Raw genomic sequence first — 21,647 nt, 5'->3', positions numbered from 1 at the left:
AAACTTAAAAAATTTAACAGCTGTAATACCTAAAATAATTCTCCACCAATTACTTTCGTTGCATTGATATTAAAAGCAGCTGAAAATAATTTTAGTAAAGAAATGTAATTTGGATGGTACTCTAATGTAGCACATTTTAAAAACAAAAGTGACAAAAGTATTTCAAGAATGAGAAGGACAAAGAAATTAGAAGAAACATGTTTAATTTACCCCTTTTGTTCCTCTTTGAAGACATTTGTACACACAGGTGCAAATTACTGCAATGCCAACAACTATAAGAAACCAGAAAACAAATGACATGTAACTCTCAATAATATCTAAGTTTCAAATTCTAGCAAAATAAATTACTGTCGGTTACATTTCAGTGGTCAGAAATATACTTAAGCACATATACATTCATATTCCATCTGGACTCTTCCCGATCTAAACGTAGTTCCCTGGAATCACTTTCAGCGGTTCTCAACCTGTGGGTCGCGACCCTTTCACAGGGGTCGCCTAAGACCATTGGAAAACACATATATAATTTCACATATTGTTTTTGTGATTAATCACTATGCTTTAATTATGTTCAATTTGTAACAATGAAATTGGGGGTCACCACAACATGAGGAACTGTATTAAAGCGTCGCGGCATTAGGAAGGTTGAGAACCACTGAATAATCCAGTTTAGTCAGAAAAGTGTCCAGTTTAGTTTAGAAAATGACCTGAAGAACACTTGAGATTAAAAGTAATATAACTAATTATCTTGAAAAATAATTAGGGTTTGTTATTAAGTGGACATATAGAATATAAATGAATGTACAGTCACCAACAAAAGGTGCATATCATATGGAAAGGTCAGGTTTTTTTCTACACTGGTTTGCTTCGGTTCAAGCTAGAAACACTAGAGAAACTAGAAAGTCATTAGAAAAGAAAGCACAGTAATATTTTAAGTGGTATTCATGTTTGAGATACTTACGTATAGTGAGAATAATTAGAGCAATGATTCCTGGATCTGAGAAGAAATGAAAAGTAATTTTAAAGATACTGAACATGTATGGGTCCCAGATAACAGTTTCATTTTACTTTTGATTTGATCATCTAAAATCTACAGCAAAAAAAAGCATCATTCTAGTTTTAGCATGACCGCTAATACATCCAAATCCCTTTGATTACAGAACACTTCAAATAGATTCCGGCTATAGGATGTGTCTTGTGAAACCCTTAATAGGAACCTCACTTGTCATTGTTTTGTGCTGTACTTACCACACCGGGTTAAAGATTAATAGGACAACTAAAATTCTCAAGATTAGAGAAAATTACATACATGTGTCTACACATACTATTGCTATAAATGTCAATTATTACTAATCATTTTTGACATCTTTTTTTCCCTAACCTGAAATAATTGGAGCATAATATATTTATGTAGGACTCTAAGGTCTCATGATAAATACCTATTTCGAAAATCTCTTCAATTGGTGGTGATTCAAGAGGCTTGGGATATCCTAGAAAAAAAATGGCATAATGGAAATAATTTAAAAAAAGGAAAGACTAAATAAAACTTAAAGATCTATAACTTCATTGATTTTTTTAACATTTGTATAAAAGTGCTTATAATTTCCTTATAAGTTGTTTCTTATTAAAGATAGAATTATAAAATATTCAAAGTTTATACTAAATGTCAGCAAACTTTTCCCTATGCACTGAAATTTCCTGTGACAATACTGTGGAATAGCAAGCAAGTTTATCATTACTGTAGTCTCAAATTAGCCTTGAATGAAATATGATTCTACCTAAAATTTTTAAAGGAGGAGGAATTAAAAATTAGAAGTTGATTTGGAATACAAACATTAATATAATAAAGGCCATTTATTTAAAAAAAGAACAATACCCATAGCTAGCATCATAGTCAATGGTGAAATACTGACAGTTTTCCCTAAGATCTAGAACAGTGGTTCTCAACCTGTGGGTCGCGACCCCTTTGGCGGTCGAACGACCCTTTCACAGGGGTCGCCTAAGACCATCCTGCATACCAGATATTTACATTAGGACTCATAAGAGTAGCAACATTGCAGTTATGAAGTAGCAACGAAAATAATTTTATGGTTGGGTCACAACATGAGGAACTATATTTAAAGGGCCAGAAGGTTGAGAACCACTGACTCAGAACTATTAAGTGGAGAACATAATCTAATTCCACATTCCATAATGAATTTCAGATATACCAGTGATTTAAATGTAAAGAATGCAATCAGAATAAATGATTAAAATGCTTATATAATTAGAACTTAAAGCTTTTATAAGAAAGACAACACTCATAGCCATTAGTGAAAAGATCAATACATTCAACTGCCTATTAATATAAAACTTCTGCACATATAACGGACTATTATAGGAGAATAGTTATTTAAGATATGGTGTATATTAAAGTTGTCTTTAAAAAAGGATGGGGATAAATCTAAATACAATCCCAATCTAAGATAGTAAGTGTAAAATGTGAGAGTTTTAGAAAAGTATGAACAATGTGATTCTATTTCTAGTTAAGAAAAAAAATGCCCAAATATGTATAACATTATAAGGATATTATGTATTCTTATACATTAGAAATGAATAAAAATATACCTAAATTACTAACAATGACAATGAACTAGAAAAAGAGATGAACTAATTTTTTGCTCTGTATATTTTTGTAATGTTTGAAAATATACAAAATACATTTGTATACTACTCATGTAACAAAAGATATAAAAAGGCATCTATATCCAGTAGTATAGTATAAAAATATTAAAAGAAAACTAGTAAAATTAAGGTTAAAAAAACCTAGAAAAATATTCACTATATATTAAAAGGTCTTGAACTTGTAATGAGCTCTCACAATCAACAACAAAAAACATTTTAGAAACCTAACAGAAAACTGAGCAAAGGCCATGAATAAATAAATGTAGACAAAAAAAGGTTCAGCCTCATTAATAATTAAAGAAATGCAAATTAAAGGAAGATAATACTTTTCACCATCAGCATACAAAGTTCTTAACAATAGAAGTAGGATAAAGAGTTACTGAACCTGGATATCTTGAAAGTGGAGGTTTGGTTGGATGAGTAGGCTTGAAACCTGGAAAAATAAATTTTATTCCATTCATCAGTTAATATAGATATGGATTTGATTTTTTTAAATTCTCACCTGGGGATATTTTTTCCATTGATTTCCAGAGAGAGTGAAAGGGAATGAGGACGGGGAGAAAGAGAAACATGGATTGGTTGCCTAATGCACACGCGCCTATCAGGGCTAAGGAACCTGTAACCACTGTAGTTCAATTGGGAATTGAACTCATGACCCTTCGATCCCAGGGCTGACCCTCTGACCACTGAGCAAAACCACTCAGGGCTGATTTTTTTTATTTTCCAGAAAGATTAATTATTCCTCAAAGTTAAAAATATGGATACTTTCCAAACTATGGGTTTCTACTTCTGAGAATATGACCTAAATATATTTACACAGGTATCTATATAAAAAAAGTTCACTACTATTTTATATTTTATAATGAAAACCTTAGACGTTAACTAAAAACAAATCATAAAAATATTGTGTTCAGAGTAAACATAATGTATTTAAAATATACCATCTAGGTAGTATCAAACCAAATAATTTGTATGCTTTTTTCTTCTGCTTAATATTTCTTGAACATTTTTTTCATAGCACAATCAGATCTACTTTATCACCATGATATGTTGGTATCGGTTCTTTTTTATAGTTTTCTCTAATAATAAAAATTGGTTAATAATACCTTGGGGAGTTATGATTTCTAAAAATGATCCTCGTCATTTTTCTCTTCATACGCTTTTTCTCACATTAATTCTCTCCTCTTCTTTCAAACATTAAACTATATGTGTTTTTAAGTCCTTTATGAGTTATCATGGTCAACTCTTTCAAAAGAGCATATCAACAAACACAGTATCCCACAGTACACATACCCACTAGGACCATGCAGGTAAACATGGATGGGTCAATGAGTATAAACTTCACGTGCAATCTTATATATCAATCCACCCCAAAACCATCTCTTTCCCACCCCCCCCAACCTCACAACACTCAACTAAGATACTCAAGGAGACTACCAGGTGCCAGGTATACAGGAATTATAAAAAGGTGTTCTAATTACCATGTTAACATGCATAATTCCCCTCAATTCTTTAAAGTCTTAGGACAACAGGAAATAAGCAAATTAGAAGCCAGTGATTGAGATTTGTGTTCAACACCCTCTTTAAACAATAGGAAATTAAAGCCCACAGAAATGATGTTCCATGAGTAAGTGAAACCAAATTAGGGCCTTGCGTGAGGTCAGCCCAGGCTAATGCTTTTCCCACTATTCCTCGTCTCTTGCTTTTCCTGAAACCAAAGAGAAGCCAGAGAACAGCCCTGGAATCAGGAAGACAACTCCTTCCACCTCATGAAAATAATTTCTCAAGTCTTAGGCTGAGTGGTTGAGTAGTCCCTGCAAGAAATCCTCCATTTCATTCCTATACATAATGACTTTTCCTGCCTTTAAGTTGGTATGAAATTTAGTTTCTGTTACCAAAGAGAAATGCCCAGTAAAGAGAAAAAGAATAATCGTATGAGGTAGTATAAACACCAGTCTTGTTCTAGAGACAACAGAAATTTCCCAGTTCAAATTGTACTGTATAAAAAGGACTTGCAGTCTGGGAATGACACAGAGTCCTGGACCAAGAAGATACTGTTAAATGGGGCAAATGAATTAAAATAGCAAAGTTAGCTCAGTGTTGAGTGTTGACCTATGAACCAGGAGGTCACGGCTCGATTCCTGGTCAGGGCACAAACCCGGGCTGCAGGCTCAATCCCTAGTGTGGGGCATGCAGGAGGCAGCGATCAGTGATTCTCTCTCATCATTGATGTTTCTATCTCTCTCCCCCTCTCCCTTCCTCTCTGAAATCAATAAAAATATATTAAAAATAAATAAAATAGCAAAATTGGTGACACAAAAAGCATACATGTTAGAAAACAAACGCCACAGATCTTCCTCTTCACTAATATCAATTAAGTCATATATTAACTTCCTTTAAGAGGCTACCAAGTGCCCGGCATTAATGCTAAGTGGTTTAAGTGCAACCAATTTAAGCTGTATTATCACCCAGTTAGGAAGGCATTAAGTCATTTTGCATGTAAGCAAACACATTAGAAATTTAAATAACTTGCCCAAGTATACATACCTGTTTATGGTACATGGCAAATAATTTTAGAATCAGTAAAAATAACAATCAAAATGGCTATAAATATGGTCTTTATCCTTTTACTAAAAGTGATGAATGAGTGTTAACATGAATTCAAACAATTTTTGTAGGATATAAATATGACTTAAAATAGGTTATGACCTTGGAAACATAATGTAGGATCAATCAACTGAAAATTATCACTTTTCATTTATATAAATTATGACTTCCGCCCTAACCGGTTTGGCTCAGTGGATACAGCGTCGGCCTACCTACTGAAGGGTCCTAGGTTCGGTTCCGGTCAAGCGCATGTACCTTGGTTGTGTGTACCAGTACGGGGTGAGCAGGAGGCAGCTGATCGATGTTTCTCTCTCATCGATGTTTCTAACTCTCTATCCCTCTCCCTTCCTCTCTGTAAAAAATAAATAAAATATATTAAAAAAAATTATGACTTCCCTTCTTATTTAGGTAAAAATTCCCATCATTCATTAAATTTATACCAAAAAAGGGTTACTAAACATTTTTATACATAAAAATATGAACAAGATAAATTTATATACTACGTGATATACTTAGTTATATACTTATATAATTTATAAGTATACTTATAAATACTTTTATACTTATATATACTTATATATTTATGTACTTATGTGATATATTATACTTAGCACATAATAATGTGCTAAGAGCCCTATGAACACATACAAAATCACAACAGCCAAAGTCTATATGAACTTTGTGTCATACATCTGTCATGGATAGGAATACAAGAGAGTTAATTACTAAAATTGCTTCTTTTCAATTATGGTGTATCACTGATATTTAATGTCAAAGAAATAAAACCTTAAAAAAGAAAGAAAAGATATAATATGTACCTTTAATACATGTGGGCATCTCAGGCTCCCAAGTACTGTTTCCACCACAGAACACTGGGTTGCTGCCATTAAGGTAGAAACCCTTCAGGCATTCAAATGCAACCTCATCTTTGTAGAAAAATTTTTCTTTCATTTCTGACAATGGTTTTCCATATTTGAGTACTGGCGGTTCACACTGTACCACTAAGAAGCAGAGAAATTTCAGAATTAATAGAAAGTTGCTTTAACCCAGTGCTAGAAAAGATAGTGCAAAGTAGAAATTTCCAGTGGAAAGAGAAGAAATGAAAGACAAGATGCTATTTTTTTAAAAAAAAGACTTTTTTATGTGCCCTGGCCAGTGTGGCTAAGTTGGTTGAACATTGTCCAATGCACGAAAGGTCGCTGGCGTGATTCTGGTCAGGGCACGTACCTAGGTTGCGGGTTCTATTTCCGGTCAGAGTACGAACAGGAGGCAGGTGATTGATGTTTCTTTCTTTCTTTCTCTCTCTCTCTCTCCTCCCGCCCCCTCTAAAATCAATAAAAAAATATTTTAAAAATCTAACTTTTCCCATCTAGAACAGTCATTATAGATCAGTGGTTCTCAACCTTGGCTGCACATTATAATCACCTAGGAGTCTTTTTTAAATCCTGATTTCTGGGCCTCATCCTCCGGAAATTCTGTTTCTTTGTTACTCATGTCGTGGCTCCACCCCATAACAAAGAAAAAGAATTTCCAGAGGATGAGGCCCAGAAATAAGGATTTTAAAAAGATTCCCAGGTGATTCTAATGTGCAGCCAAGGTTGAGAACCACTGTTATAGATTTTTTTTTTTATTTCAAACATTTTTTTTCTGCAAATTTTGAGAAAATCTACCAGGTACAAATTCTGGGTAAGTTCAAATGTCATTTGTGATACTTGTTAGCTCTAAAGATTTTTAAAAACTTCATGCTAACGCTGATTATGATACCCTGTGATATGTTTCATTATGATATGTTTCAAAGGGCCGGAAAGACTCTTGTGAAAAGAAAATAGTTGAGCGGAAATTTAAAAGTTGAAAAGAAGCTAGCCATGCAAAGATATGCAAAGAAAATATTCTCAGGTGGCAATATCACATATGAACTGGGATGTTCAAGAAACAGAAAGGCCAATGGAATTACAGCCCTGTTTTCTAAACATTTTAGACTGAAACCTAGAGACAAAAAAAACAAACAAATTTTAGGTTGTAAACCATTACATAAACACACAGGGCTGAGATAAAGTTGAAAGTTAATACTTAGACTTGTTTTTATGTCAGACATTTAAAAAGGTGGTTAGTGGCATCTTTGTGGGTTTTTTTTTTAAATTACATTTTTATAATTACTAATGATATTGAGCAAATTTTCATTTACTTTTTTGTCATCTGTATTCCATGTTTGGTGAAATAGCTATATTCAAGTCTTTTGCCTATTTTAAAAATTTGTATTGTTCTCTTACTGAGCTTTGAGAGTTCTCAATATATTGTAGACAAAAGTTCATTCTCAGATGTCTGCTTCGCAGATATTTTCTATTTATTGCTTTTGTTTTCATTCTCTTAGTCTTTTGCAGACCAGAAGTTTTGCGTTTGGCACACCCAATTTGTTAAAATTTTGAAAAGAATCATGCTTTATGGGCTGTATTTAAGAAGCCTTTGGCTAGGTCACAAATACCTAAGTTTTCTTGTAAAAGTCTTATCGTTTTAGGTTTTACATGTAAGTCTATGACCCATTTTGAGTAAATGTTTGCGAATGGTGCTTACATAGGTTCTGGTTCTTTCCCCTCTCTCCCCCGCTCCCCATATAGAAGCCAAATTGTGCCTGTACCATTTTTGAAAAGAGGATCATTTTACCACTGATTTTTTTGCATATCTGAGATGAAAATCCACTGGACATATTTGCACGGGTCTAATTCTGGACTCACTGTTCTGTTCCATTGTCCTATACAGCTATATACCTTAGAGTAGACTTTATATACTCTTGATATCCGGTAGAGTACATCCTTTAATTATGTTCAAAATTGTTTTGACTATTCTAGTTCTTTTGTCATTCCATATAAATTTTAGAATCAGTTTATCAACTTACAAAAAGTTCTGCTTGGCTTTTTATCAGGATTGTGCCAAATTTATACATCAAAAACAGAGAATTAATGTCTTTATTATGCTGAGTCTTCTAATCGATGACCAACGTATGTCCCTTCATATATTAAGGTCGTTCTTAATTTCCTTTATTAGTGCTCAGTAGTTTTTAGCATTCACATCTTTTCACATATATTGATAGATTTATGCGCATGTATTTTGGAGATGCTCTAAACCAGTGATGGCGAACCTATGACACACGTGTCAGAGGTGACACGCAAACTCATTTTTTTGGCTGATTTTTCTTTATTAAATAGCATTTAACTACGTATATAAAATAAATATAAAAAATATAAGTCTTGTTTTACTATGGTTGCAAATATCAAAAAATTTCTATATGTGACACAGCACCAAAGTTAGGGTTTTTCAAAATGCTGACACGCCGAGCTCAAAAGGTTCGCCATCACTGCTCTAAACAGCAATTTTAAAATTTCAATTTCTACTGGCTGTTAGTATTATATAGACATGTAATTGATTTCTGCAGGTGGATCTTTTCTTTCACAACCAAGCTAAAATTAAAGTCTTTGGAAGTGTCTACACAGACAATGTCATAAGTTTAGAGACTATTTTATTGCTCCTTTCATACATATAGCCTATTTCTTTGTTGCCTTGTTGAAGGACCTCCAGTAGGATGCTGACTAGAGTGGTGAGAGCGAATATACTTCCCTTGTTCCCACCTTGGGAGGAAATAAATTAGTTTTTACCATTAAAATTAATGTAAGCTCTAAGATTTCTATCAATGCCTTTTATCCAGTTAAGATTTCTAGTTTGCTCAGAAGTCTTATTATGAAAAGATGATGAGTTCTGTCAATTGCTTTCTGGGGGCGTCTAATAAGATGACGTTGTTTTCTTCTTTGCAGTCTCTTGATATGATAAATTACACTGATTAATCTTTAAATTTGGACCAACCTTGCATTTATGGGATAAATCTTAATAGGTTATGATGCATTATTCGTATTATATATCATAGGATTTGATTTGTTAATATTTTGTTTGTATAAAGTTTTGGTTCTATATTTATTAAGGCTATTGTTTGTAATTTTCTTGCAATGTCTTTGTCTGGTTTTGGTATCACTCTAATGTTGTCCTTATGGAATAAGTTGAGAAGTATTCCCTTCTCTTATATTTTTTGAGGAGTTTGTGTAGAGGTGCTATTGTCTATTCCTAAAATGTTTGGTAGAATTCCCCAGGTATGCCATCTGGGTCTACAGTTCTCCTTGAGGGAAGGTTTTAACTCTCTTTCTTTAATAAATATAGGACTATGCGGGTTACCTATATCTTTCAGTAGTTTTGGTATTTTGTGTCTTAAAAAAAGTATTTTTTTTGATCATAGGACCACCTTGTTGGGCTAATACCATTCTACTAACAAGAAAACTGAGCCTTAGAGAGAGAAGTAAACTTAGCCAAGCTAATCCAACTAAGTGGCAGAGCAGGGTTTAGAAGTTACAAAGTCCTTTTTAAAAAAAATATGGTCCCATGTTTAAAAGCATTTTACTGAAAATTTTGGGTGAAGATTCAAGGTCAATCTCATCGCACTCAGTATTTTCTTTTCACCCATCCCTCTACTCACTCCCCTCCCCTTTGGCAACCAATATCTGTTCTCTTTATCTATGTCTCTGTTTCTGTTTGTTAATTTGTTTTGTCGTTTTAGATTCCACATATAAGTAAAATCATATAGTTGTCTTTTCTTTTTGCTTTCATTTTTATAATACCCTTTACATATGTCCACCATGTTGTCTCCGTTGGCAAGATTTCATTCTGTTTATTGTTAAGTAATACTCCATTGTATGTGTATATGCGTTTGTGTATAGGTATCACATTTTCTTTATCCATTCATCTATCAGTGGACACCAGTAATTTGTGTCTTTCCAGGAATTTGTCAATTTCATTTAAGTTGTCAAATTTATAGGCATAATGTTTTTTGTAATATTGACTTATTATTCATTATTCCTTACATCTACAGGGTATTCAGTGTTGTCTTCTCACTTAAAAATGTTTTTATTGATTTTTAGAGATAGAGGAAGGGTAAGGGACTCATTCTTGATATTGATAATAAATATCATCCTTTTACTTGTCATTCTAGCTGTAGGTATATCTACTTTATCAATCTTCTCTAAAAAGCAGGTGTTAGTTTCACTGAATTTTCTGTACTATTATATGTTTTCAATTTCATTGAATTTTAGTTTTATTATTCTGTTACCTTGTTTTGAATTTACTCCCTAGTGCCTTAAACACTGTTTTTTTAAAAATGTGTGTACAGCCAGCACCGGTTTGGCTCAGTGGATAGAGCATTGGCCTGAGAACTGAAGGGTCCCGGGTTCGATTCCGGTCAAGGGCATGTACCTTGGTTGTGGGCACGTCCTCAGTGGGGGGTGTGCAGGAGGCAGCTGATCGATGTTTCTCTCTCATAGAGGTTTCTAGCTCTCTATTCCTCTCTCTTCCTCTCTGTAAAAAAATCAATAAAATATACTTTAAAAAAAGAATTAAACATTTAAAAAAATGTGTGTACAGAGTTTATCATTGTTTTCTGTAAGAGAGTCGGTCTTTTACAATTTATTCCACCATTACCTATTGTGATATATCTCAGACATTTTAATATAAAAAGAACTCATTTTTAAGCCAGTGTGTGTTTAGTTTTTGGTCCTTCCAAGAAAAACCCCTAACATACATGTACACAGTAGTTCACATTGTATAAACTGAAGTGCCAAGAACATGTTGGAGGTGGGGACTCCTACAACTAGAATTATTTTTGTTTCAACTTGTCATAAATTGAAAGTCAATTTAACAGGAGGAGGAAGCACATATGACTCTTTGTTTACTTATAGGTAAAACTATCTACAAAGTGTTTCTACTGTATTTACAAATGAAGAATAAATGGAAATATCATTACCTTTACATTGAGGAGGGCCACTACTCCATTCGCCAGGCCCAGAACAAGAAAGTTTGCTCTCTCCAACAAGTGAATACTCCTGAGGTCCATCTGAAGGGTCACAAGTATAAGTCACTACTTCATTAAATTCAAATTCAACCCTCCAGCTATTTGTGCGTTTTCCATTTTCTATTATTCCAGGTTCTCCACAGAAAATCTCTGAGAGGGAGGGAGGGAGGGAGGGGGGGAGAGATAGAGAGATAGAGAGAGAGAGAGAGGGGGGGGAGAGAGAGGGAGAGAGGGAGAGAGAACAGAGGAAATGAGAGGAAAATGAAAGATTAAGACAACATTTAGTAAAATAAATTCAATAAATCCATTAACATGTGATTTCTATAATCTAGTGGTGAATCTACTACCCATTTAGTATGTTTCTGTGAGAAAATGTTATTACCCCAAAGTCAAACCATGTAGAAATGAATTTTCAAAAGAAAACTGATTTTCTTAAATACCTAAATGAAATACCAATATTTATCTATAAGGCTATGCTAAGTTTTGTTCTAGTCATCATGAGGTTTGCTGAAAATTTGAGAAAATATGCATGTGATTAAAGCTTCACTGATAGTTGAGAAATGCTTTATAATTTATAAATATTTGTTAATTCATTGGTTCACAATTATACTAAGATATGTCTTTTTTTCACTTTAAACCTTACAAGTACAGTGAAATGTTCCAGAAGCTACAAAATGAGTTATTTCACAACAGGTTGAATCTAAGTGTCTTCCTTCAAGCCAGATTTTGAAGAGATTTATGAAAGTGTAAAACAATGCTACCATTCCCACAATTTGTTTTTGGACATTTTAAAATTTTTTATAAAATATATTTAAACATGCATCGACTTTACTGTTGTTTTTTTTTAACATTTATATTAATGAATAATTATTTTAGAAACTTGTTTTCATTCCAATATAATAAATATCAATAGACATAAATCACATAAAGTGAAGCTCTTTGGAATCTTTGTTAATTAAAAACATAAAGGGCAAAAATGTGGAGAAAAGGGAGCCCTCTTACACTGTTGGTGAGATTGTAAATTGGTGCAGCCACTATCAGAAACAGTTGTGAGGTTCCTCAAAATATTAAAATCTACGTACAATTTGACCCAGCCATTCCACTTGTTGGCATTTATCAGAAGAAAACAAAAACACTAATTCAAAAGATATATACACCCCTAGGTTCATTATAGCATTATTTATAATAGCCAAGGTTTAGAAACAACCTAGGTGTCCATCAATAGATGGATTAAAAAGGTGATACACACACACACACACACACACACACACACATATATATATACACATATATATATATACACACACACACACACATATATGTGTATATATATATTTATATAATACTAGAGGCTTGGTGCATGAAATTTGTGCACGGGGGTGGGGGTGTCCATCAGCCCAGCTTGCACCCTCTCCAATCTGGGACATGCCTCTCACAATCCAGGACTGTTGGCTCCTAACCACTCACCTGACTGATTGCCCCTAACCACTCCCCTGCCAGCCTGATTGATGCCTAACTGCCCTCCCTTTCAGGCCTGGTCCCTCCCAACTGCCCTCCCCTGCCGGCCATCTGATAGTGGCCATCTTGTGTGTTGGAGTGATGGTCAATTTGCATATTACTATTTTATTAGGATACAAATATACATCTATATGCAATGGGATATTATCAGACAAAAAAAAAATGAAATCTCATCATTTGCCAATAACATTGATGGACTTAGAGGGTATTATACTAAATGAAATAAGTCAGAAAGAGAAAGAAAATACCATGTGATTTTATGACATGTGGAATCTAAAATAAGAAACAAACCAAATAGAAGTAGACTTACAGATACAGAGAACAAACTGATGGTTGCAGAGTAAAGGGGGCTGGGAGGATGGGTAAATAAGGAGAAGGGGAATAAGAGGTATAGATTTCCAGTTATAAAATAAATCATGCCAGACCAGTGTGGCTCAGAGGCTGAGCTTTGACCCATGAACCAGGGAGTAATGGTTCAATTCCAGATCAGGGCACATGCCCGGGTTGCAGGCTTGGTCAGCAGTATGGGTTATGCAGGAGGCAGCCAATCAGTGATTCTCTCTCATCACTGATGTTTCTATCTCTCTCCCCCTCCCTTCCTCTATCTGAAATCAATAAAAATATATTTTAAAAAATGAATCAAGTCACCAGGATGTAATACATAGCACAGGGAACCTATAATAATAAAAGCATAATATGCTAATTAGACTGGACGTCCTTCTGGACGAAGCCAGTGCTGGCAGATGGGGAAAGGAAGGCCTCCTCTTGTATGAATTTCGTGCATCAGGCCTCTAGTACAATAATAATGTAATACATTTGAATAGTGACAAATGGTTACTATACTTATCATAGTGATTACATTGTAAGGCACATAAATAAACGAATCACTATGCTGAAACTAATATACTATTACATATCAATTATACTTAAAAAAATCAGCATAAGTGGGTCCCCCAGGCCAAAAATATTGAGAATTGCTGGTCTAAATTCTAAAGTGGAAATTTACTTACTTTCACATGTTGGGATATCACCGCCCCAATACACTGTGTCTCCAGAAAGTTTACAAGTTACAATTGGTTCACCTTTTAAATAATAACTAAATGAAGGGGGGAAAAAAGGTTACTGTTTTATTTACCAGTTAACAAGATGTACATAATAAAGAGGAACATTTCATATAGTTGTTTTCTGCACTATAATAAGTTGAGGGGCAATTTTCTTACATAGCACACTATCATGAAAGTTCTAACCAAATCTGGAATGTAATTAAACAGTCTCTGCATTTGCACATACATGGGCCAAGAGCAAAGATATCTAAATACATCTGCCATGCCTGGCAGGCTGGCCTCTTTGCTCTCCTGGGCATAGCATATTAATTTCCATGGCTTTGCTCCTCCCATTCTGCTCAGTCACACCACAACGCAGTACAGAGACAAGGCTCTGGAGCTTGCCTACTGGATTCGAGTCCCAGCTCTCGCACTGACTGGATATTTGAGCTTGGGCAAGTCCCTTCATGTTTCCCTTTCCACAGTCCTCATCTATGAAGAGGAGATAATAGTATATATGTCATAGGGCTGTTTTGAGTATTAGATGAGTTAATAGTGAGTGCTAGGTAAGTTTTAGCTCTTGTTAATACAGGCATACCTCAGCGATATCATGGGTTCGGTTCCAGGCCACCACCATCAAGCGATTATCACAAGAACTCGAATCATACAAAACTTTTGGTTGACCAGTGCATATGAAGTTATATTTATACTATAAAGTAGTTTATTAAGTGTTCAATAGCATTATGTCTAAAGACAGAATGTATATAGTTTAATTTAAAAATGCTTTATGCTTAATTAAAAAAAAAAGCTAATCATCATTGAGCCTTCAGCCAAATTGTGACTTTTTTGCCGGTGGAGTGTTATGCTTGGATATTGATAAAAATGCAATATATGCAAAGTGCAATAAAGCAAAGCACAATAAAATGAGGTATGCATGTATTCTTTAAATCAGGATGTGTTTCTTAGGATAGCTCAGACATACTACTTGATGAAATCTCTGATTACTTAAATTCACAGTACTCTCTTCCTTCTGGATTCTCGTTGCAATAATCATGCACTACTATTTGGTACTTCTCCTTTACTATTTTGCCGTCACATCTGTCTATATTGTGTTTCTCAAAAAAGATACAATTTCTGAGAGAAAAAAATCTGTGTCTTAAATGATTGGTTCCCCTCAAAATGCTTTAGCAGTCGCTCTGTATATAACTATTAAATGGATGTTCCATTATTTTTACTTGATCAAGTTTAAAAATAGTGAAACGGTTTGTACAGTTTCAGAAGGTTCACTCATTTTCTCCATATTTTAGTGTTTTCAGAGAGAATTCGGAGGAGATGGCAGAGTAGGACTTTGTCACTCCAACTAGACAACAATTTCAATAGCAGGATCTGCTTGATTTAACTATTTTTGAACTAGTCTATTGAGGGCTTGAAATTTCCAGGGAAAGACTCCAACAAGTAAACGTAATTTCAGCTCTTAGGAAAATAGCAGCTATACATCCCCCACCATCCACAATGTGGCAGGCAGCTGTGTCTGTATTCCTCAAGCAGCCTGCTAGAGCCAGGGGGGCAAAAAGGCCCTGCCCTACAAATATCAGAAAACTGTGTTCTGATTACTGCTGCGGATCACAGAGAAGTGGACAAAGAGATGGGAGGCCATTGTAGCATCTGTTTCTCTAGCTGACCCTTTCCTCCCCAGCTGAAACGACTTTCAGGGGATTTAAAGATCCTGCACCCTTTTCTCTACACTACATATTTTTCTTTACCTCTCTCAGGAGGCAAATATTAAAAACCAGGATCTTCAAAAAGAACTGCATATATATAGAAAATTAGAAATTGGGTGCATGTGCTCAGGGCAAGACTCAGAAACAACCTGAGAAGACCTTCAGTTTATATCTCGAGCTGATCCTCAGCACAGAGACACCAAACTACAATGAAAGTATCCAAAGACAATACCCCAAAATAGCAAGGTCTAAGGTAAAGAAGCTGATTTCTAGAGTTACCACATTATTAGATTCAATATAAATTCAAAAATAAAATAAATCACAAGGCATAACAAGAAAGAGGCATGTATGATCCATTTTTTAAAAAAATCAACAAACTGTCCCTGATAAAGGCATTGATGGCAGAATTATTAAACAAAGACCTCAGAATAACTCTGAGAGATGCACAAAGAACTAAATGAAAAAAAAATGAAGGAAGGTTAAGAAAATGATGTGTGAACAAACTGAAATATCAATAAGCAGATTAATAAAAAAAACAGAAAAAAAACAACAAAAAATTCTGGAATTCAAAAGTACAATATGCCTTGAAAAATTCACTAGAGGTTTTAAAGGTAGATTTGAGCAGGCCAAAGAATGAATCAGTGAACATGAAGTTAGGACAATAAAAATTGTCTAAAGAACAGAAAGAAAAAAAAAGAAAAATTAACAGAGCTGAAGGGACCTGTGGGATACCATCAAGTGGACCAACATGCACATTGTGATAATTCCAAAATGAGAAGACAGAAATGGGCAAAAAGAATATATAAAGAATATGAAGGCTCACAGCTCCCCAAATTTGATAACAGACAGGACTATAAACACCCAAGAGCTCAATAACCACCAGGCAAAATGATTTCAAAATGACCCACACCAAGACACAATACAGTAGACTCTCCAGATCTGTAGGTTTTACATCTGTGGATTTAACCAACCAAGAACTGGAAATATTCTTAAAAAGAAAAAGTACAGATTTCTTGTTCTTGTCATCATTCCATGAACAATACAGTGTAACAACTATTTTATACAGCCTTCACATTGTATTAGGTATTATAAGTAGTCTAGAGGTGATTTAAAGTACACAGGAGGATGTCTATAGGTTAAGGGCAAATACCATGTCCTTTTATACCAGGGACTTGGATTAGTATCAGCAAGGGGGTGGGGAGGTGTGCTGGAAATAATCCCCCAATGATACATAAGGACTACTGTAATCAAACACTCAAAAACCAAAGACAGAGAATCTTGAACTAGGAGAGGGAATAAATCATGACATACAAGGGGTTCTTAATAATATGATCAGTATATCATCAGAAAATTTGGAACCCAGAAGACAGTGGGTAGATGTACTAAAAGTGCAAAAAGAAAAGAACAACTCTAAACCCAAAATACTTTACCCAGCAAAACTGTCCTCAAAGTGAAGGGGGAATTAAAACAGTCCAGGGTAAACCAAAGCTGAGGGAGCCTGTGGCCACTAGAACTTCCCTATAAGAAATTTTCAAAGGAGTCTTCCAAGGTCAAATAAAAGGGCACTAGAAAGTAACTTTCACCCAGATGGGAAATAAACTTCTCACTAACGGTAAATACATGGGCAATTATAAAAGCTTGTATTGTTTTAAAAATAGCTTGTAACCATAATTTTGTTCTCTTCACAATTTAAGAGATAATACATTTAAAGAAAAAATTTTTAGTGTAACAACTTGCAGTACTGTAACTTTCAGAGAGGAAAGGGGAGAGAGAAAGGGATAGAGAGATGATGAGAGAGAATCGTTGATCGGCTGCCTCCTGCAGCCCCACCCTGGGGATCAAGCTTGCAACCCCGGCATGTGCCCTGACTAGGAATCGAACCTGTGACCTCCTGGTTCATAGGTCGACACTCAACCACTGAGCCACACCAGCCAGGCCTGTAACTTTGCTTTTTAACTCCAAATCTTGTTTTGTATATAAGTTAAGAGATAATGCATTTAAAAGAATATAAAAAGATGCAATTTTGAGACAATAACAACCAAATGGGGTGGCTATGACTCTATAAAGGAGTTAAGCATTGTGTATTAAACTGGTATAAATTCCAATTTAGATTGGTATAACTTTTGGATTTTAAATGTAAGCCCCATGGTTACCACATAAAAAACAGCGATAGAATATACTCAAAAAGAAATGAGGAATAATTTTTAACATTTCATTACAAAAAAGACAATTAACATAAAAGGAAGACAGTAATGCAGGAAATGAACCAAAAAGGCTACCAGGCATATAGAAAGCATATACCCCAAAGGCAGAAGTCCCTCCTTGTCACAAATTTACATTTAAATGACAAACTCTCTAATCACAAGAAGGAAGTTGGCAGAATGAACACACAATCCTACTATATGTTGTCTAGTATAGACAACTCATTTGAGATCCAAAGACAAAATCAATTGATGGATGGAAAAAGATATTCCATGCAAACAGTATCCCCCCCCCCCCCAAAAAAAAAAAAGCGGGAGTGGCTGTACTAGTATCAGGTAAAACAGACTCAAAATCAAAAAAGTTTACAAGAGACAAAGGACCTTAAGTATTATTAATAAAAGGTACCTAACAAGCAGATAAAAACGGTTATAAACATTGACACCCAATGACAAATCATCAAAATATAGAAAGCAACAGAACTGGAGAAACACACCTTTCTACATAACAGCCATTTCTACCATAATAGTTACAGACTTCAATACCCCACTCGCAATAAAGTATAGAGCCACCAGATAGAAAGTATGTAAAGAATTAAAGGACTTCAACAACACATTTCTGTGAGCCCTCCTTCAACTCTGAGACTTGTTTTGTTTTTAATAGGGTGCATGTTGTTGTCAAGGATGAAGTCACCATGATTACTACATTTGTGATGCTTACAATAAGCTGATTGTTACCTATAGCAAGGGTTATGTAATTCAGCTTTCCTTTAAGTTTCTATTAAGTCCATATGTTTTCAGTCTCCCTCAAAAGCCCGGGAGTTGATTGGCTGCAAGTGCAACTGGTCACACAGAAAGCAGGTGAAATCAACTTGATGGCAGTGTTTAAGACAGTGGTTCTCAACCTTGGCTGCACATTAGAATCACCTGGGAATCTTTTTAAAACCCTGATTAGTTTTTAAAAGATTCCCAGGTGATTCTAGTGTGCAGCCAAGGTTGAGAACCACTGGTTTAAGAAGAAAAACAATATTGAACCGGTAACCTTTCCCTTTTCTCTAAGGGGCCACTTACCCATAGTTGCAATAAAAGTAAGCGTCTTTATCAAACTGAAAGCCCGTTTGTGGTTCATACTGCTCATAGACTTCACCGTTAGGAACCTTGGGAGTTGGACATTGTTTTTCTAGAAGAAAATTTGCAAATTCATTTTTTTATACAAATTTCAAAACAGATTTAATAAAAATAATTCTACACCGCTGTTGTCAATTCGTGCAATAGTATTTGCTGGAGCAAACTATTATAAGGGAAAACATAAACTCACATTTACCCAAACCACACCTACAAAAAACTTCCCCGGGAGATTTGTCAAAGCTTAAACACCTGTCTTGCTATCTAAAACCTCGTTTCCCATGAGAAAATCATCATTGCCACAGTGGGCAACGAATCCAAGTTAAAAGCAACACCAGCACCACCAGAGCAAGCACACATGCATACAAAAAAAGAAAGGTTTTATTTACTTACTGTAACAAGCTTCATCAATAGGGTACCAGGAGTTATTTTTCTCACAATAGGTGCTGAGGCCATAAAAATAGGAATAATAATATCCTGGATTACATTGATAATATACTCTCTCCCCAGGTAAATATGCAGGTTGAGGGGGAACCTTTAACTTCATAGATTGGAACACTGGTGGTTTACCACAGAGACCTAAAAGTAAGGAAATTCAAGCATAAAAATGAAATATTTAATCTCCTTGACCAGCCAGGGACTGTGGCGTGGCAGCAGGTGGGTAGTCCAGAATAAATGGAAAGATACTTGGTAAGATTTTAAAGACTTGTTCCCTGCTTTCATCCAAGGGTCCTAGGAGTGGGCCATGTGCTGCCCTTGCTTTAAATAGCATTCTATTCCCTTTTGGTTTGTTGGGGAATGAGCTGGATTTTTATTCAACAGTAAATTTAGGAAGCAAATATCAGTGTTTTAGGTCTGAAAGATACACCATATAGGTATGCATCATTCCCCATTTCTTTTGAAATTCATTTCAAAACAATTCTTCTCTAAGAAGTCTTTTCCCCCCTCAGCCTTTTCATTTCAGTAATTTCTCTTCTTCTTCTTCTTCTTTTTTTTTAACCTGTGGGCTTGAAAATCTAAAAAAAAATGTGTTAGAACAATTATGTAAAATAATGTGATGGAGACACATCAAGTAAAGTCCTAAAGGGCTAAAAGAATCAAGGATCTTTCCTATTCGCGGAAGGATCTTTAAAAAAAGGAGATAGACCTATTGTGACCCCGAGGGAACCTTCCGCCTGTCTTACACCCTGGATTGTTCTCACTTCAGATGGTGAGACCAGTCAGGAGTATTCCAAACAAGTCAAATTTTACTCTTCTTTCGTATATTCTAAAAATCTTAAATTATATATATACCCAATCCAACATTTCATTGCCATCATGCCCTAAAGTCGACGCAACCCTAAAGCTCTCGTAATTAGCAGCATTTTTTACAAGAGGGTTACTTGAGAGGTTGGTTTTATTAACATTTACTGAATACCCTGAGCGAGACATTCCCATTTACAATAGGAAAACAAATACCTAGAATTTCTATATAATTCTGCTCTCATCCAAATGCATAAGATCACTCTAGAATTTCCTGGAACCAGCAAGAAAGAAAGCACACAACAGCATGATTAAGTTAGGCAAGCAACCTTTGTTTGATGCAATCGCAGTAACTGCAAGCATATAAAGAAAAGATTCCTAATATGTCTTTTTATACAATAAAAGTGCTTTTAATAGTGTTTATATAACAACTCATTAGATTCAATGAAACGTCGCAGACAGTGTATGGCCTCAGCGTTTAGTTTATGAGCTGTACAATAGTACCATTGCTTATTGTTCATTTCTTACGATTCTCATTTCTCACTAGGTTTAGCTACCAATGTTTTCTTCGGTTGCTTCCGAATCTTCCCTAGATAGGACGCAATCTAATAGGGGGGGGGGGCAGGGGGGGAAGGGGGAGCAAAATACCAATACAATACCAATACCAATACAATGAGCCTGTAACCTTTATGTACAAAAGGCACTGCGCGCCCTTCCCAATCCTAAATCCGAGGACGCAGGGCTGTTCTCACTCAAGGACTCCACGAGCGCTCCCAGCCCCGGTACAAAGCCTGCAGCGAGCTTCCAGGCGCCGCGCTCCACAAAGCGCACACCAGGCCACACCCAGCCAAGGCTCCCCCAGCCCCGCGCGGCCGGACACCCACACTCCACTCAGCCGGGCATCCCCACACCCCGGGAGCACAGCGCAAACACCCCTCCCGGGCACAGCTCGGGCCCCAGCAACATCCCCACGCGCAGGGCACTCGAGAGCAAGCCCTCGTCTGCAGCCCAGGTGAGGGCTCCCCATCCCGAGCGACCCCGTGCACAAACACCTGCAAGCTTCAGCTGGAGGCATTCCCTCGTCCCCGGCAAACACCCGTGGCGCCCCAGCATCCCGCAAAGCGCAGTGCCGACCACCCAGCAGCCTTCATCGCCGCCACTACAGGAACCCACCGCCCCAGCACAACCCGAGGATCTGTGGCTGAGCCTTCTACCCCAGCTCCGCACCAGCCGGGGCCAAGCCCTGCGCCTCCAACCGGACCCTCGACCCTGACCCTGACCCACCAAGAGAATCTCCTCCCCTGTTCCCCGCTCCCGCCTCCACCGCCACCCCCACCCCCGCCTTCGGCACCCTTCAGCCCGCTCCCCAACCTTCTCCAGTTCGTTTCCGGAGGGCACACCCTCTCCAGGTTCCTACCAAGGGAGGGGGGTAACTGGAGCACTAGGGTCACCAAAGTGATCCCCACGAAGCACCAAGAAGAAGAGGGACTCTCGGGGGGGCGGGGAGGTGCCCTGCGCGGCTCGCAGGACCGGGTCATGTTGCGGGAGGCCCGCGGAAATCCTCAGGGGCAGCGTGCACTCACCTTCCCGACCGCGGGCACCAGACGCAACAATCGCTAGACTCACAAAGTGCCAGCAACCGCAGGTG

The 21,647-nt window shown here is 36.4% G+C and overlaps 1 protein-coding gene across 1 annotated transcript; it reads right to left on the bottom strand.

Annotated features, from left to right (window-relative positions):
• Nucleotides 1-201: 201 nt before the first annotated feature.
• Nucleotides 202-21,647, bottom strand: LOC132221255 (membrane cofactor protein-like). Its single transcript, XM_059675423.1, has 10 exons — nucleotides 21,583-21,647; nucleotides 19,151-19,336; nucleotides 18,704-18,812; nucleotides 13,681-13,766; nucleotides 11,105-11,302; nucleotides 6,087-6,269; nucleotides 3,047-3,094; nucleotides 1,437-1,487; nucleotides 959-994; nucleotides 202-272 (listed from the first exon to the last, which is right to left on the bottom strand). Exons 2-10 carry the CDS (start codon nucleotides 19,302-19,304, stop codon nucleotides 202-204), a joined length of 936 nt encoding a protein of 311 aa, XP_059531406.1. The 5' UTR covers nucleotides 19,305-19,336; nucleotides 21,583-21,647.

This window comes from Myotis daubentonii, chromosome 18 (genome assembly GCF_963259705.1).
Source record: "Myotis daubentonii chromosome 18, mMyoDau2.1, whole genome shotgun sequence".
Lineage (NCBI taxonomy): Eukaryota > Metazoa > Chordata > Mammalia > Chiroptera > Vespertilionidae > Myotis > Myotis daubentonii.
The sequence above is the reverse complement of the archived record's forward strand: the minus strand, read 5'-3'. Positions and strand labels throughout refer to the sequence as shown.